The following is an 18,570-nucleotide window of genomic DNA, read 5'->3' as shown; positions in this document are numbered from 1 at the left end:
TGCATCAGTGGTTACTCCACACACAACAGACATAGCCTCCACAAAGCTACTGTTATTAACATTTCTTATAATCAAATGAATGTGCTCGCGAATATCCATGATTTTAGTGGTAAAAAACTCAGGGTTTGAGTAGGGAGCCGACTAGGAGTAAAGCAGGCTGTCGAGGAGAAGGACTTAACTGCAAACAACACTGTAGACTGATTTAATGCCTACTCGACTTTACCCGTAAAAATCTCTGCTCAGCTAGCCTGATGGCAGCATGATACTCAATAGTCAGGTGACGAAAACGTAATCTCTTGACGGAGCCATAGGACACACACTACTTAGTTTCAGCTCACCGCAATTCCACTGCAATTCCAGGTGAGCTACCTTAAGCGCAGCAGAGAACCAAGGCTGCGATGTCCGATTACGAGATCTTGTACGTTTAAGCAGGGATACTTGGTCAGCCGCATCAAGCAGTGCCTGGACAAAAAGACTGATCAACAGATGTAACATTCTTACATCGATCATTAATCATTGCTAGCATATGGTGGCGGTCGACCACACCCCAATTTGGTTTTAAGGTGGCAGTAGCAAGAGATTATGTCAGGGGGGCAGGGTGGTCAGTCATAATTTCGAAAAAAAAATAGAAAGACAATAATGTCGAAACAATATCGGAAAAAAAATATCGATTATTTTTATTTTTTATTTTTTTATTATATATTTATTTTGGGGTCCGGGAAAAAAAAAGAAATGGGTAAAACAATTATTTTTTTTTTAAAAAGGGGGGTTTGTGGGGAACCCCCCCCATTTCGAATAAAAAACATAATAAAAAATAAATGTGACTTTTTTTTCGATATTTTGACTTTCGAAATTTTTGTTTTCGAAATTATCACTATAAACCGGGGGGCAGTGGTCGGAGCTGACAAAGATATATATTAAACAGTGATCCGACCAGAGCACAGGTCTGGCAGGTAGCAATGGAATCCCGGGATCGGCAGAAATGACAAAGTCTAAGATACCACCCAATACATGAGTAGATTCATGAGCAAGTTGACGAAGACCAAGATCAAGGAGCCAAAAAACTGTGCCAGTACCGGAGCTTGGGGAGAGTTGTAGCAAATACTAAAGTCCCCTAGCGCCAACAGATTAGAGAAGGTAACTTTGAGGGGAGCAACCAGCTCCAAAAAAGGATTCCGGAAATCCAAATAAGATCCAGCAGGATGATAAATAATTGTACGACACGTGAGGCAGACATTTTGAAACTCGCGAGAAGAGCTTGCATTCTCAAACTTTGTGACAACGGAATCAAAGAAAACAAAAGGGTAGATTTAAAAATGACCACCCCGCCACCAGGAGGTAGGGCAACCCAATCCAAATGGATACTATATTCTTCAGGACGTGCCAGTGAAGTTTTGGGCACCGAGGTGTCTGAGAGCCATGTCTCAGTCGGACACAGCACATCAGGGCAGTGTTCAGTTGAAAACTCATAAATAAAAGATGCATGGGCAAGACGGGAATACATGTTGAGTAACCAAAAATTAGGTGCTACCTGCCAATAGTGTCGGAGATATCGGTAGCAGAGCAAATTATTAGACAATTTAGCGGGAAAACAGTGCCAAGGGGTGCAAGACTGATGATGGTCTCACGGTTGAGTTGCATACCGGCAGGGCAGCCAAGCCCATCGGAGCCCAGCCTTTGCCCAGACGAGCATGCCTTTCGCACGTCCGCTCCATCTTGCAATTTAATTGAAGTGGTGACGGCGGGAGTGTGACACGGCAGTCCTAAGCGAAGAAAGACTTCCCGAGTAAAGAACCACTCAGTAAGTTTATAACAAAATAGCAATGTTAGTGCGCGGTACAAATATCCTTTAACATTATCACCAACGGAGTGGTCCCCTGGCACACTGGCGGATCTGAAACAAAAAGGGAGTAGGTTAGGATTATGCGTGTTAGTGGGACAAAGTTTGGAGAAGAGCAAGGGAGCTGAGAAGTACTGTTGGCCGCTTCAGTTCGGTTAACACCGTTTGCCGAGCATATTGGTGTGGTATTCGGTTCCAAGTCCATTGTGTGCTGTTGTGTGTGGGTCTGTGTGGTGTGTTTGTTGTAGCGGTGTGTTTGTTGTTGTGGTTTGGTGCAGTGCATGCGGATTGCTGCAGTTTTAAGAGGTGCGATTCTGTTTGGTTAGAGCGTGGGAGGTGTGTGAGGAGTGGTGAGGTTTTTAGTAGTTTTTGGGGTTGGTTAGCCATCCCCTACTTATATGCAAAAAAAGGCCCAGAAGCAGTTGAAAATAAAATATCAGCATGCCTTTAGTTAACGCAAGAAATTCTAAAAAAAAAAAAAAAAAAAAAAGGATCTTTACTAAAAAAAAATGAATTGCAGTTACCAATTAAATGTTTTTTCCACCATGCGTATGGCATGAGCAGGCTCGTCTGTCCCTGATGGTACACGTATGTCAAACGCGTCTTTCACACATCATTTCCCCGCGCACGCCTTCTGAGTTGTTTAACATTTAATGAATACAAATGAATTCACATGTGTATAATCCTTTCAGTTCTCGGGTATTTAAAAGAGTATTGCTCAGGTTTAGTGTCATTTGGTGCTGTTCAGTACATTTCATGCATTGCAATCACATGACGTGCATTGCAATCACATGACATGCATTGTGATCACATGACAATGTATAGTGATCACATGACATGTATTGTGTGATCACAACGAAGCATTGGTGTCCTCCATTTTAACAGCCGAAATACAAAAGGCACTAATTAAATTTGCAGTTTCGTTTTTAATAATAAATGTATGTATCATTCCCTACCTGTTATTCCTATAGACAAATCTAGATGTTCAGAAACGCGCCTTCTGTTGGATGCCCTGCTGATCTGTTTAAAAGTAAAGTAAAGGTTCTAATAGGGGCAAGCACTTTTTAAAAATCCTAGAGCTGGTTTTGTTAAAAAATAAATACTTCTCTCCACAGCTCTTTGAGCTCTGCTGAAAGGCTAGTCGGAATGGTTGTTGCACACAACTAATGAATGCCAGTGTGGGTGATTTTTATGATGTAGAGTCTGAGAATGTGGCAGTGCAGGTATTCTTGGGTTTGATTGTTTACCAATAGTCAATTTCTCGGTTTGGCACATTGCGAGAAACCTGATGGCGTTCTCACTTATAGACTCCAGGGATTCTTTGTACAGGTGGCCAGGGCATGGCCATCGCCTTTGGAACCAGACCCTGGGGGTGGACATGTGCGGGAGGGTCACCTGAGCAATGGGGTCCTTGGGGACTGCTGAAGGAATGCCTTCAGGAGTGATGCAGTATTACCCCCCTTTAAGACACACCCATATACGACACTTCTCCACCTTTTATAGGTTGTTTTAAGTCCTGTCCTGTTGCCCCCAGCCCAAATCCAAATGGTACCCATATCAAGGGGAGGCATAGGAGAACAAACACAACACCATAGCTCTCAACTCACCCGCTTTTGGCGGGTGTCACCCGCCTTGTAAAGGGCTGACTCACCCGCCAAGCCTCCTGCACGCCCATTCATTTCAATGGGCGTCTCACCCGCCAAAAACAAAATCGGGTGCTTTCACCCGCCTTTGCAACACAAATGGTTGAGAGCTATGACAACACCGTATATTTCACAACAACAAAATTGTTCCCCTTCTCCTAACAATATTCATCTTCCTTTTTCTGACACTACTCTAAAAAACTACAACTCCCATAATCCCCCATCACGTCTCTTTTCCAAAAACACGGAGATAAAGAAGAGAAGGACTGAGAGGATGACGATTTCTCAATACCACACGGAGAGACAGAAGACTGCCCCATGCTAAGACTGGACTGTCCCACTAATAGAGACAGGCTAGGCCTCCCTTGACAATCGGTCTCACCTGAGACCTATGAACCCCCCCCCCGAGCACTATAAAAGGCTGCGCCCAGAGGCACACTCTGAGTGTGCTGGGGACGCTGGATAGAGCACAGAAACCAGGAGGAAAATTGTGAGCTGAAAAGACTGTGGAAGGTCTGGAGGACCATGGGGAGGCTGCAGTGTGGCGTGGGAGTGCTACTCCAGGGAGCCAAACTAGGGGAAACTGGGGCCACCTGGCAGTGACCACACCAGAGCTCCTCCCCTGGCAAGCAGGAGAACCCAGGCCGTTGAGGGGCAGGTGGTAGGACCGTGACCTCAACAAATATCCCCTTGAAACTCCTGCAGCTCCAAAAACGCTGGAATGCTGTTTTGGGAAGCTAGCGAAGTGACAGCAAAAAAAGAAAAAGTGCATTCAGGGTCTTGAAGTCAAAAACATTCAATCTTGCAAATTAAGAGGTGTCCGAGCCCGGCTGAGGGAGGCACCTGGAGAGGACAAGAAAGGAATGCACAGAGACGGAGAGTTGGCGAGCAACATGAAAGACCAGTTTTGCTAAGCAAAGAATGAAGTTGCAAATATCACCGAATTTGAACGCTTCACGCCTGTGGATGAGACACAAAGGAAGGCAGACTTGTGGTGAACTTTGAATTACTGATAGCTGTGGAACTAGCGATACTGATTAGCGGAGTGATCTGCCAAAAGCAAGTAGCCCATTCGAAAGTCTCTGTGAAAGATTTTTGTTATGAAGTGATAAAGTGAATGAACTATAAGAAGCAAAGTGATCAAAATTAACCCCGGGAAAAGGGAGAGGGTAAAAAGGTGAATGTTGAACTTTTGTGCTTATGACACCGAACTATCCAGACCAAGAAACACTGGGTAAATAACACAAGAGAGTGAGTTGAAGGTAAAATCAAAGTGGTCCTGCAGAGGTTTATAGCCAAAGCCATGTACATTCTTCTGCATCAGGAAAAGGTCCGAGCCCTACTGAGGGAGATTGGAAGTGTGTTAAGTTAAGGGAAGGAAACCCCTAAAGGATGTGAATTAAATTTGGGGAAGGAGACCACGGCAAGTATTTTTGAGAGGTCTGAGCCCGATTGAGTGAGACCTACGTGACCTTTTTGTTTAACTGTGTTTTGAAAGCTGGAACGAGAAACTTTAACGTGGAAGGCCAGGCAGGCCACGGTCCACGTTTTCAACTGCCTTTGTTTTGGGAACCTGAGCCAGAGTGTCATCCTGTCTATAAGGGCCGCCTTACTCCACGCTGTCCACCGTGGGAGGAGAGCTGACTCAGCCATCTTGGTCCTTTATGTTAGAACACTGTTTTTCCTTTACATACACCTTTTCCCATGCACCCATTTATTGTAATAGTATAAGGGCAGGCAATAGGTTTTAGTATAGGCCATTTTGTTTAGACTGACACAACTATGACTGTTTTATTTATCATTTGATAGTAGAGTGTTCTCCCATCTTTATAGATGGGGCCAAACAGGAGTTTATCCAACCTTTTTGCCCCATAAACACCCTTGAACATTTTATCTTGTGTGCGTCTGTCTTCACTTGTGATACCATGGGCCTCATTACACGGTAGGCGGTAAGGGAATACCGTTACCGGTAATGAAATACCGGTAACGGTATTTTCCCAAGCCGATCACGACCCGGACCCACCGCTATTAGTGGACCCGTAAAGTACGGCGCCACCAATAGCGGCGTGGCCGCTTGCGCGCGACCCCCACACCGTAAACAGCGCCATGGCGCAAATAGCACGCAATCACAACCCATGCGTACACGGCAATACCGGCATCCCAAAGACCCAAAAAGCATGTACCGGCATGGCGCTAATAACAGCATCGAAAACCACACGTTAAGAGTCCTGAGCAGTGTTCCCATCTGCCCATCTGCCCCAGGTGGACACAACCAGCACAGGTGGAGTCAATGGAGACAGCCAGCACTAAAGAGCACACCACACCCCTTCCCACACCCCTTCCCACAGCAAGATGGTCCCAGCACCAGCAGCATGACATAGGCCTGCGTACATGACTGCAGTGCAGCACCAACAACAACAGGCAGCACCGAAGAGACGTAGGAGTAGGAGGAGGAGGCCGAGACCTGCGCAGCAAGCACCACCGGGGCACCCAGAAACACCACAAGGGCAGCCAACAAACCCCCGGAATCAAGGCAAAGATGACCATGGTATGTGTAAGGCACAACAAAATGTGCATCTGATAGAATGTGCCCATGGCACCATGCAAACACCAGATGAGCATGATGTGGATGTGGATGAGTATTGTCGAAATGCCCAGCCCGGACATGCAAGAGGCGATGGCATGGCGGGACAGGATCCGCGTCAGCATCGGAATCAGGAATAGCATCAGGAACAAAGGTGGAATATCATGCATGGAGAGACGTGCATTGTTGCCCTTGTGGCCGTCTTGAGGCCCACAAAGGGCCCTCTCCCAAAGAAATTCACACATACACAATGATGGAGACCATGCCTGTTTTTCAACTGCAGAAGAGTGTATTTTGAACATAACGTGTACAGAAAGTGCATAACCCCAACTGTGCAAACACCCTCCCCCCCTCCCCCCACAACACCCCCGAATACACCCTCCCCCCACAACACCCCCGAATACACCCTTCCCCCCTCCCCCCACAACACCCCCGAATACACCCTCCCCCCCTCCCCCCACAACACTCCCACGTGAGTTCCAAGGCGTGAACATGTCCTTCCCCAAATGTGGCCGATATTCCTTGTTGGCCCTATTTGTTGGCTCCTTCTTCGGGCGTTTGCGATGGTGTGCGCCTGAGGTTGCGCATAGAGCGGCGTAGGGGGCTTGTCTGCCGCGAACTCCCAGAGGAGGCTGGGCCTGTTTCCTCCTGGGTAGGGAGTGGACATCTGCCCTCAATCGCCTCCGCAATGCGGATCATGGCCTGCCTGAGTTGCCCCATCTCATTGCATATGCGGTTGGTGCATGCCTCCATGGCCTCCCTCGTCTGGCGTGCGAATGCACCAATGTCCTCCCTCAGGTGCCCTGTCTCTGCCACATGTTGACCTACCAGACCAGCCATTTCGGTCTGCCTCTGGTAGATGGCTGATAGGTCAAGTTCCTCGTTGTCTGCCGGTGGAATGGCTGATGCGCCTGGATCAATAGCACTGGCATCAGGCGTAGGTTCCAGGGGGCTCCATGACACATCATGTGTGTGGGCGGGCGATCCGCCTTGGCTGAACGGACCTGGTGAAAACATTGGGGATGCGAGTAAGTGGCGTGTGGGGATGGGGCTCTGACTCAGATCCTCATTCACCGGTGCTTCCTCCGCATCGGAAAGTGGCCCAGTGGCTGCTGCCTCACCCGTAGAGCTGGTGGCAGCAGAGTGCACTCCCTCCATGCTGCCTTCAATTGATGGGAGACACACTCCCGTGGTTACCACAACAGCGGCAGGCATGGCCTCTGGCTGCGTGGCACTGCTGCTCCTGCTGCCTTTGTCCCGGTCACTACTCTTGGGTCCCCTAGAGGATGTTGCGTGGTCCCCGGTGGCATCCCTCCTGGCTTTTTTCATGGGTGTGGGAGTGGGTGCTGACGTGCGTGGCTCCTCATTTTCCGTGTGTGATCCTGCAGGGGTGATAAGGGTAAATCATCATCTATGGGTCTACCTGCATTATGGCAGATGTATACGTCATGCAGTTTGATGCATTTTGGGGTCATCATTGTGGAGGCATGGAATGGGGATGTTGGCTGGCTCATGCATGATTGGCCCTGTGTTGGTGGGTATGTGATGATGCATGCATGTCTGTTTGTGGCTGGATCCACGGCATTCATATGGACACATGATTGTGGGACCCCTCACCCTTCACTGCGCATTTTTGGGTGCATACACTCACCTCCATCCGATGAAACGGCCACGCCATGCTCCATATCGCCGACCCCCTCTATCGACTCGACTCCTATTGTGGAGGCACATATCTCCTCCCACTCCTTCATCTTCAAGGGGGACTCTGCGCCACCTCCTGTGGCCATTGCCATGTTGCGGTTCACAGATAAAATGTTGCGCACACGCACCCGGAGGTCGTCCCACCTTTTGCGGCATTCCCTGACACTCCGGGTGGTGGTGCCCACCGCACTGACTTTTAGCGCGACTTCGGCCCAGATGGCCTTCTTCTTAAGGAGGGCCTCCCGCCGCATATAGTTAACAAATACTACTCCTGCATTTGCAGCAAGTGTGGTGGTCAGCATCATTAGTTCCTCATTAGTGAACTTTTCTTTGCGCTGGCGATCAGCAGTTTTTTTAAGCGCCTTCGGCATCCTCGAGCTACCCGGTATGGTTCCTGGTCGGAGTTGCCTGGATATATGTCCTGGATGCAGAGGATGGCAATGGATTGTGTTTTTTGAAGATGGCCGCTGTGCTCTTTCCCGTTCCTGTGCGACGACGTAATTTCCGGTTCCGCTTTTTAACGGTGTGCGGTAATGGCGGTGTCCACTATTTACGGGTAGCGGGAGGGCGGAGGCGCTATCGGCGGTTTTGCGGGCACCGGTAAGGGGCTTTTTGGGGTATTTAGCAGCAGGGCGGAACGGTCCTTTACGGCATGGCGCTATGCTCGTGTCCGCGTACTCGTGATGGGACGCTATTAGCGGCCTCTTGCGAGGGCAGACGCGCTAATGGCGCCATGCCGTAAAATTCTGATTTTTTCCGCCTACCGTGTAATGAGGCCCCATGTCTCTCTTAAAACACCCAGCAGTTAGATAACTTGGCAGGTTAAGCGCACGCTGCTGCTCTGAAGTGTGATTGATCCTAAGGTCACGGTTTCAATCCAGGCATGCCTGTACATCTTTCCAAGGTCATTAAAAGTGTACCCGTTTTGGTTGCTTAATAATGGTGTATAGAAATGTTCTATTTAAACGTGGGCTCGTCATCCAGCTAACAGCTATGTTGTGTCCCAATTGCTCTTCGCTCTGAGTCTTCTAGTCCCTTATACTTTCACAGGCCATGGTTCTTTTTCACCTGCCGCTTGTGTGCCCTTTCTGTACTATTCTGACCAGGGCTACATCACGCTTAATTAAGGCTGTCATCCTGGAATATGATAGGTTATTTATAACACGCTTAATATCCAGAGGTTTCTAAGCGAGGACCCGGGGATCGAACCTGTGTTGTTCCGTGTCGTCTTGCACCCAAGGCGAGCACGCTGCCGCTGAGCTATCCTCCCGAGACACCATTTTCTGAATTCAGAGGTCCCCTAGATTAAAACGAGCCTTCCATAACTTGGATATTAACTGTTGACACATGCTTTTTAAAATAAGTTTCAGCACTGTAAGAAGATACTCTCAAGTCTACTCTCCAGGGATCGTTTGTTCAGGTGGCCAGGGAAGGGCCATTTCTTTTGGATCCCCGGGGGTGGACGAGCGATGGAGGATCACCTGGGTGGAGGGTCCTTGGGGATTGGAGAGGGGGGTACCTGAAGGCGAGACATGGTATCCCTCACTTCACTAACCTTGACCTACCCGACCCCCCCTCAGTCTTCATGGGATATTGTCAATCCAATCCCATTCGTCCCTGTAGTTTCCCACCAAATGCTGAGAAGGGGAAGAGGCAAATAAATGTAGTGCACATTTCCTATGGGAAACACCACTCTAGTACAGGGACGAAGAAGAGTGGCCTGGAGGCATCCAGTAATGAAGATCAGGCATTTCATACTAACAGGCTTATACAAGGTTGGGCAATTGAGCCTAATCCACCTCACCTGCAACCTGTTAGTAATTGTAAAGAGTATAAAAACTGGAGCCCAAAATCATAGAGGGAGAGAGGGGAGAAAATGTGCTGTGTTGGAACAAGCCCCGGAAGCAGAGACGCCAGCGACAATCCCAGGAGACAAACAAGAGGGACTTTGCAGGACTGGCAATCCTCTTATTAGAAGGCAGGCGCTTGCGTACAACAGAGGAGCGACAAGAGCCAGCCCCAGCTCGGTGCCCCTGGAGCTGCAGAAGATGCTGGGGATGCGAACCATGTGCAAAGCAGAGGAGAGAAGCCGGTGTGTGAACGGTGAATGAACACTCTAAATCAAATGACAATATCAAGTAGCATATTGACAGTAAAACTCAGTATGAACTTTGAACATTATAATGAGAAGAAAACTGTCATTTATAACGGCAAACATGAGAAAGAGTTACCAGTGTATGATGAGCCAGGAATTGGTATCAAAGGGTGTTATAAGGAATAAAAGTGTGGAAAGTGAAAACCCAGGACAGAAGAGGCTGAGGGGCCCAACAGTTGTGAGGAGACGTATGGTTGCGCGAGCTACGATGGGTGTACCGTGCGGTCTGACAACTCGGCCTGGACCAGAAAGTCTCCTAACGTAAACGTTCCAAACACCAAGAATCAAGTCAAAGAAAAGTATAGGGTTACTGGTTGCGTGACCTGTGATGGGTGGGTCGTGTGGTCTGACAACTGCGCCTAGACCAAGAAACCCTGAATAGTGTACAAGCTGCAAAGAACTGTGAAATAATTGGTGAAGCAAACCTGAAGATGTGTCAAATGGACACAGTGTTTTCTTTTTTTAAACCTTGAGGCAATGAAACCAATGTGAGTGTTGTTATTCTTCGGGAAAGGAACCCTGACAGTCAAACAACTGTAGAGCTTTATCAAGGGGAAGTGAGCCCCAGGACCTCCGTTTTTGTGTGTACTGTGCTACGTTTGAACTTGGAGACGGTAATTTCAGAACTTGACCAAAGACTTTGAAGTAAATCCCTATTGGAAATATATTGAACTTGAAATATGGAGCCCAAGAAGGACTCAAGCTCAAAGTAAGTTAGTCTTTACTTTTGAACACTTATATTTTGTTGAGAAGATTCCCACACCATGTTTTATAGTTGTGAGGACAAGCATAGGTTTTGACCGAGACGCTTTTATTTTGGACTTGCAGACAAAGACTTTCCTTAGTTTCTTTAGGCGTGGAAAATCGCACTATAGTATCGGACAAGTTACGTGTTACACCAGCCTGATCATTAATAAAGTTTTGTTTAGAACTATACATCTGTTGTCTGTGTCATCTCTCCTGATACCATGCCTCTCTCACGGTTTATGATATGATATGCCATCTATAAGGACATAGATTTGGTCAGTATTCTTGCAGGAGAGCCCTCGCCAGAGGAGACAGTGGACCTCATTATGAGTCAGCCGGTGCGGAAAGAACGGTGGTGGTTAATCCGCCACCACTGTTCTTTCCGGACTGGCTGATTAAGAGTCATGCAGGCGGGAGGTTTGACTCCCGCCAGGTCTGACCTGCCGGGTTTAACACCACCCGCCTGCAGGTGGACATGGGAACACCGGCACCATTACAGCATGGTGCCGGTGTTTCCACTTTCCCATTCCCATGGAGTCCTATGGGACTCCATGGGAATGGGGATTAACAGAATTCCGCCTCCGGAATTACCGAGGTCACCGGGGTTGTAATGCCCCAGTGATTCCGGCAATCATGGAGGCGGAATGGTAATACGAGTCCGGCGGTAACCTACCGGAATGTCCGGCATGGTTACCGCCGGACTCGTAATGAGGCCCAATGTCTTTCTCTACGGGACACTCCTCTGCCTTGTACGAAACCAATATTTACAAAAATGAATTCACTTTCCAGGTGCTGGGCTTGCCGCCTTTAAATATGTACAAGAGAATCGTGACACACACAAGTACTTGCCTTACCATCATTGTGTGGAGCAATTATGAAGAACACACTTCAAGGCGCTCACAATAGCCCACAGCTGCATCCATGGGAAGGCACCAGGCTACCTAAAAACCAAAGTTCGTCCTTATGTTCCAAACCGCGCCTTAAGATCCATGGATCAAAACAGGATCGCAGTGATGCCACACAAACGCATGTCTGGACTGGGCAAATCTTTCCCAGTCATCACAGCAGGTATCTGGAACAAACTGCCTGCCCACATAAGGATAGAACCCAATTACTTGCGCTTTGGTGAGCTAGTGAAAATGTATCTCTTTAATTACCTTCGCCACCCCTGATCCACTAATCCCGTGATTTCATTAGGAATTGTCCCGTCACATTTTGTTTGTCCTTCGTGTCCATTGTCTCTGCGTCCCGAAACTGGTGAGTTACCGGCGCATTACAAATAAAAATAATAAATAAATAAATAAAATTACCTAAATGGTGAATATATCTGTATTACTTCAATAATATTTATTCCAGTGCAGTCTACAATGCGTTTCACACCCGATTAGTTCCATTTTACAATTTGCCACCTTGCAACTATGCGTGCCTTGCCTCGCATCAGGGGTCTGCCACCTTTGGCTCTCTAGATGTTTTAAACAAATGCCTATATCTGGCTATTGGCTATGCTGGTTAGGGATGATGGGAGTTGCCGTCCGAAGCATCTGCAGAGACCCAAATTGCAGACCCCTGACTCACATCTTGCACACTCAAGAACATACACTAAAAATAGATTGACATCAAAGGCTGTGGTTCCCTAAGGTCTGACTCACAAGGATCTTTTTTGCTTTGAAGTATGTTTAAATAATGGGAGGCAAGCTTGCTTTGAAACAACATTTAAAATAGAATTGTTTTCCCCATTAATGGTTTGACAGTATTTTGACTGGTATTGGCAGGGCTTTACGTGGGATAATAAACTGAGGGGGGCAAGAGGGGGGGCTCTAACGCGTTTCGGAAAAGGAGTCTAAATTGTTTGGCTCGGCCTCAGATCCAAAGTAGCCAATACAACTGTAAACTATCTGGACCCAGCGCTGGTCATTGGGCCAGCTCTCGGCGGATCTGAGATCCGGGACCAGATGTGTAGCCGGATCTCGGGATCCGGCCAGAGTCAGCCGCCCAAGCCCATGAACCACGCTGTAAAAAAGAAAAAGGAAAAAAGCGCCTGTGACGGCAGCATTGCCGTTTACCGCCGGCGTTGGCACTGGTGTGTAATGCAGAATGCTCGCTACATGTACAACTGAAAGGAATCAGTAGTACATGTAGCGAGCATTGTGCATTACACCAAAGCCGGCCGTAAACAGCAAAGCTGCTGTCGCAGACGGTTTTTCTTCTTTTTTTTGGCACTACAAAATGAGCCAGGGCTCATCAAGGGGGCGTGGCCTAACTGCAAGGGTCCTGCTGGCCCGTTAGGCCACGCTTCCCTGACGAGCCCGGCTCAATGGGCCACTGGCACCCCTGCCAGGCATCCTTTTCTAGTGATAAACACCCTCTCCCCATAGGGGAGAAGGTGTTGATCTCTGCATTTATTTTCTATAGGCTTGCCTGGCAGGGGACAGGGCCTCGCCTATTCAGCATTAATGGTGGCGCTGCCCCTTTCCAGCTGGGTAGGGGCAGCGTCACCATTAAGGCTGAAAGGGTGAGGCCGCTGGAAGCTGAGGCCGTTTTCCTGAAGACTGAAACTCCTGCGAGTTTTAGTCTTCAGGAAAACGGCCTCAGCTTCCAGCAGCCTCACGTTCTCTCCATAATGGTGGCGCCGGCCCACGGGCATCTCCTGCTTCAAGGGATGCCTCGCAGGTGCGGCGGCACCATTATGGCTGAAATGCAATTTTTTCTGGAGCCTGAAGCTTTTGCACACGAGCGAGAGCTTCAGGCTTCAGAAAAAAAATCCTTTTCGTGTAGTGGCCGGGGCTGGCAGGGGAGATTAGTGGGCCCCGCAGGACCCCACCTCAAAACGAAATTTCGAAGCCTGACGGGGCTGAGCCCTGGCAGGCTCCGGCCCACTTAAAGCCCTGGTCGGCGGTAAAAGGCAATGTTGCCGTTGTGGGCGCTTTTTTTTTTTCTTTCTTTTTTTAAGTATTTATCTGATCGGATGGCCACTACCAACCCCGCCCCCTCTAGACCACGCCCCATCTGCCCACCCCCCCCCCCAACTCCTCCCTCACCCTGGCACTTGTGGGATCCCCCACCACATTTTTTCCATTTCCACCACTGTCTGGACCCGTATAATTCAAGCAGTCCCCTGCCAATCGAGTTTTTGAACCTGCAAAAAATGTTAGTCCAAGCTAGTGCTTTTGTAATAAAACTATGGACTAAAATAAAGGGACTCAAATATAAAATCGTACCTGCAATCAAAATTGGTCAATGCACCATGGAATTCCATAGTGATTTTAAAAGAAATCCATGATTCTTATAAATGTAAGTAAAGCATGGTAATGGCAATACTCAAAAAGAATGTCTTCTAAAAACCAAAAGGTATGGGTTGTATATTGCAATTTCCCTTTGATAGAAAACAACCGAAATAAAAATCGTGCCGAGTATGCTCGTCCTTTTTGCATAGACTTGCGTAATAGCCTGGAACTTAAGGGTTTTTAATTTTGTGGTGATTGTAAACATGGCTGATGGTGACATCTACTGGCCAGTAATAGTACTATCACTTCTACGGGCCAGTAATAGTACTATCACTTAGTTTTATTTACATTAATGCGAGAGTATCGGTCGAGGGAGTCAGTTGGAGAGCCGAGGCAGAGCCCTGGCTCAAAGGCAATATTTGCAGACTGCCGGGGCTGAGCCCTGTATAGCCCAGGGCTCCTAATGCAAAACAATTATTCAATTGTATGCAGGTTTTGCAGTGCACGTGAAATACATGAAAATAACTCTAGTGGTGACCAACCGTAACTCTATTGATGGGGATAGAAGACCCCAGAATTTTTGTTTACATTTTTTTACCCTCTATACAATTATTTGCGGCGCAGATGGCTTTTTCCAATTTACAAAAACCAAAGCATCGCGAGTACTGGCGAGGCTATGGAACTCTTTCTGAGAACTGGAGGCTATTGATAGTTTATTGTATAGCGCCTATACACAATGTGTTTCAAAGCGCTTCAAGGAAGGGAGGGAACAAGGGAGAAGGAAAACAATGTAAATTCTTAGTCCTTGATACAATCAGAATGTGAAAAACCAAAAACCTATACAGACATTATAGAAAGTGAAAGTGCTAGGACAATGGGGAGGGAAATTTGCACTTTGAGCAAAAAATGATTCCCTCAATGCATTTTTGCATATGGACAATGTTTGTCCTAATATGCAATGGTATTCGCACTAGGACACTGTGTGCCCTAATATGCAATGGTATTCCCACTGGGCACTAGGACAATGTGTGCCCGAATATGCAATGGTATTCGCACTGGGCACTAGGACTGGGCACTAGGACAATGTGTGCCCTAATACGCAATGGTATTCACACTGGGCACCAGGACAGTGTGTGCCCTAATACGCCATGGTATTCCCACTAGGCAGAACTTTGTACTAGTGCTAGCGCCATGCAACTTTTGGCTTGCAAAGGTTCTGTGACCTGGACCCGGGTGTCGGGCCCTTGTTGTCCTTGCATGGCGATCTGGAAGTGCGAGGCCGGGGTCGCTGTGCTCGATGCATGAGTGACATGGCGTCAGGCCGGCGACGGCCCTTGTGAACACGGCGGTGACCCCCCCCCCCCCCCCCCGCGCCCCCTCTGAACACACCTGACCCCACAGCAGGGCGTGGAGCGGTATTGACATGGTAACTCTAGCGCCGCCCAGGTCTGGTCTCTTACAGCGCTTTCCTTGCATTATTCATGTGCCGACGGATCTCGTCGCCGGTGTTCGCATCCGCGATGCACTCGTTGCGAACATTCCCAGTGCTGCCTTTTACAGTGCGCCATTTAAAGAGGGTGGGAGTTTGCTCAGTAAACTAATTCCTCTCCTAAGGACTAGCTTCTGCCAATTCTCCTGGCTACCGTACCGGTTGCTGTTCACTAAACGTGCCAATTGGTACCAATGGATACATTGGGGAATTCTAACTGTACGCCGTATGTGCGCTGTATTGCCGTGGTCACAGGAAGTGGCGTTCTCCATTGCTCTAGACCCACTGAGCTATCCTGTGTGTTCTTGCCATAGGAAGGATGTTTCCATGTTCTTGTAGCCACAGAATGGGGGCTCTTCTGTTCGAGGCATTGCTGTACTCTCGTAGCCCTGTGAATGGTGGTGTCTGACTTCTGCGCTCTCCTTTGGTCTACAGGGCACGTGTATGGGTGCAGCTTGGCTCCAGGTAACACGTCAAGATGATGAGCACAGAGGGCACAGACGGGTGCCTGCTGCCGAGCCAGCTGGACTCCGCCGCACTGGACTTTGGCGATGAGATGGACGGCTTCTCGAAGGACGAGGACGATGAGCAAGGTGAGCAGACTATTCAGTTCATGCCCGGTTCTCAATGCCCGATCACCTCCTGAGCTGGCATCTTTGCTGCACTATTAACAACGCATGCCTCCCAAACATAGCTGCCAACATGACCCATTCCAATCTGTAAGTGCTTATGCAGTCCTGTTTTTGCTTTGCATTCTGGGACAAGTAGTCTGTTTTTTATAATGGGAAATCCAAAACTACAAACCCCAGAATGCAAAGAAAAAAACGGGACTGGATAAGCTCCTACAGATTGGAATGGATCATGTTGGCAACTATGCTCCTAAAGAAAGGGCTGAAACAGGGAGGGGGGACTTGACTTGGTCCAAGTAGGGGCTGATCGAGGCCGCTGTGAACTTCCTTCTTGTGAGTGATGAAGGGGGAGGTATATTGAATTATTTGAGGGTGTGATCATAGGGAGGGGGGGTTAGTAGACAGTTGAGAGAACACGATTAGAAGAGAGCAAAGAGGTTGTGCAGGTTGACCAGGGAGTGGGCAGTCGAGCCCATGTGCAGCCCTTGGTGATGTTGAAGAGTTTGAAGTCCCCACCCCCGCCCCCAATGCTCATGGAGATGACGACCAAAATAGATGCAAGATAAGAGAAGAAGGGTGTGGGGGCTGGAGTGAGGAGTTGGACAGCGATGTGCTTGAAGGACCAGGGGCCTGAAGTCTGAGGGAAAAAGAGCGGCTGGTGGTGGTGTCCTTGCGGTTCCATGTCTTAAATGGCGGCGGAAATTGGCAGTGAATACAAAATATTGCGGCAAAAATGCTGTGGTTTTTTGCACCACAATCATGTAAAGGATGCGGGGGACACCCCTGCAATCCCCGGACACATTATACCATTTAAGGGGAGCGGGGGACACCCCTGCAATCCCCGGACACATTATACCATTTAAGGGGAGCGGGGGACAACCCCGCAAGCCCGCGCCCCTTAAATGGTATAATGGAGTACACCTTTACTGGGTGAAACCACCGCATTTTTGCCACGATTTATTTTTTTACCAATATTTTTGCCGCAATTTTATTACCTGATACTGTCCTTGCATGTAGTAATAGTTTGTCATTTAAATAGCACCTTTAACCCATTATTGTGGCCTCAACGTGCTTGTGGGGCTGAATGCACTCAGAGGACCAAAGTCCAAGATATGGGAAAGGTTTTCAGAAAGATTAGAATGCATGTGTGCATTTGGCCAAGAAAGGGAGTCTGGTGGGCTATTTTAGCCCCAGTAAGCTACCCATGATGGTCCGGCATGTGGGTGGGTGCTGGGAGGTGGTCAGGGGAGTGCGCGAGACTCGTTGTGTCCGGCGAGACCGAGTTTGTTGTCATAGGACATAGCTACATTCTGCTGGCAGAGGTGGTGTGCTTTGAGTATTGGTCTGGTGTATGGATGCAAGTGATTGCGAGTGAGACTGAAGGAGTGCGAGAATACAAACTTTGAGGCTCAGTTGGAGCTTTGCCTTTGCTGTACCCGTGTGATCAGACCCTACAGTCTGCTCCAAATGTATACTATACCTTGCTCTGTACGGTAAACTGGGGAAGCACTGAGTCCAGTCCAAATCATTAAGTCGTCAACCCCACCTTTTTAGCTTTGACTTAAGCACCACGTATAAGCCAAAACTATTGCATTACAGTACAGCTACAGGAGAAATGGCATATGAGGGGCATAAAGCTTGTAGGTGTTTGGTTATTTGCCCACCCATTGACAACCCATGGCCATGCTAATCACTGTGGACATTCCCACTTCCTGCCCCACCCAAACCACATCCACCTCAGATCTTTCTGCTAGCTTTTTCAAGCCTTACTATCAAACGTTGTGCTTGACATGCCAGCCAGTGTTTATTCAAAGCAGTCTTCTGAGAGTTAAGGACTTAACTGAAGTCATAAACCTGCTACTGGTAATAAAACTGTCTTAACTAGCTCAGACAATTAATAAGCACTATGTGTTTCCTTCACTGAAGTCCTGTTAAAACCAGTGTTGGCTGGTGTGTAAGTATTAGGCATTTGCAAGGCACTGCTATATATGCCCAAGTGCCTGCACCCTTTTTCAGATGCTACCACCAATGGCTAGTTAATAGCAGTGCATGGCAAATGCCTTTCCCATTCCTACACAAAACTGTTGGCATTGCCAATGTGTATAGTTAAGTCAAGGGGAGTGGGCAAAAGGTTTCTGTCTGTGTGTAGAGTGTCTTGTAAGGGGAGATCCAAGTTTCAGTGGCGGTCATCATTGGGAGTTCATGGCCCCACAATGACTGACTCTTTATTTCAGAAAAGCCTTTATTCCAAAGGCCCAAAGTCAAGTAATTAGAGGGGGCATCGGGACGAAACAGAAGATTGGTTAATAAGTAGAGGGAAGACGGGTAGGGTAGATGCATTTCGAGGGGGTAGTATGCAGTGGAGGAGCACCCAGGGTGCCATATAGATAGAGTTCAGGATGGAAATGGTGAGTGTTGGGAGAGTGCATGCAGTAGAATGAGACTAAGACAGGGAGAGAAGGGTTTGAGGAGTCAGGAATGAAACTCAGACACAAGTTGGACATGGTTTTGGCTAAAGACTTTTATTGATAAATAAAAGGCGTTGGGAAAACGCCTTG

At 48.1% G+C, this 18,570-nt stretch overlaps 1 protein-coding gene across 4 annotated transcripts in view; it reads left to right on the top strand.

Moving 5' to 3' along the window:
- The window catches only part of PLD2 (phospholipase D2), a 730,967-nt gene that overhangs the window by 379,122 nt on the left and 333,275 nt on the right, over window positions 1-18,570 (top strand). For all 4 annotated transcript variants that reach the window (XM_069644098.1, XM_069644072.1, XM_069644080.1 and 1 more), the window contains one exon: window positions 15,819-15,976. In XM_069644098.1, the coding sequence (XP_069500199.1) occupies window positions 15,862-15,976 (115 nt within the window). In that variant the 5' untranslated portion in view covers window positions 15,819-15,861. The remainder of the gene's footprint in view (window positions 1-15,818; window positions 15,977-18,570) is intronic.

This window comes from Ambystoma mexicanum, chromosome 1p (genome assembly GCF_040938575.1).
Source record: "Ambystoma mexicanum isolate Mex_15411 chromosome 1p, UKY_AmexF1_1, whole genome shotgun sequence".
NCBI lineage: Eukaryota > Metazoa > Chordata > Amphibia > Caudata > Ambystomatidae > Ambystoma > Ambystoma mexicanum.
Note: the sequence above shows the minus strand (reverse complement) of the source record. Positions and strands in the feature narration are given on the sequence as shown.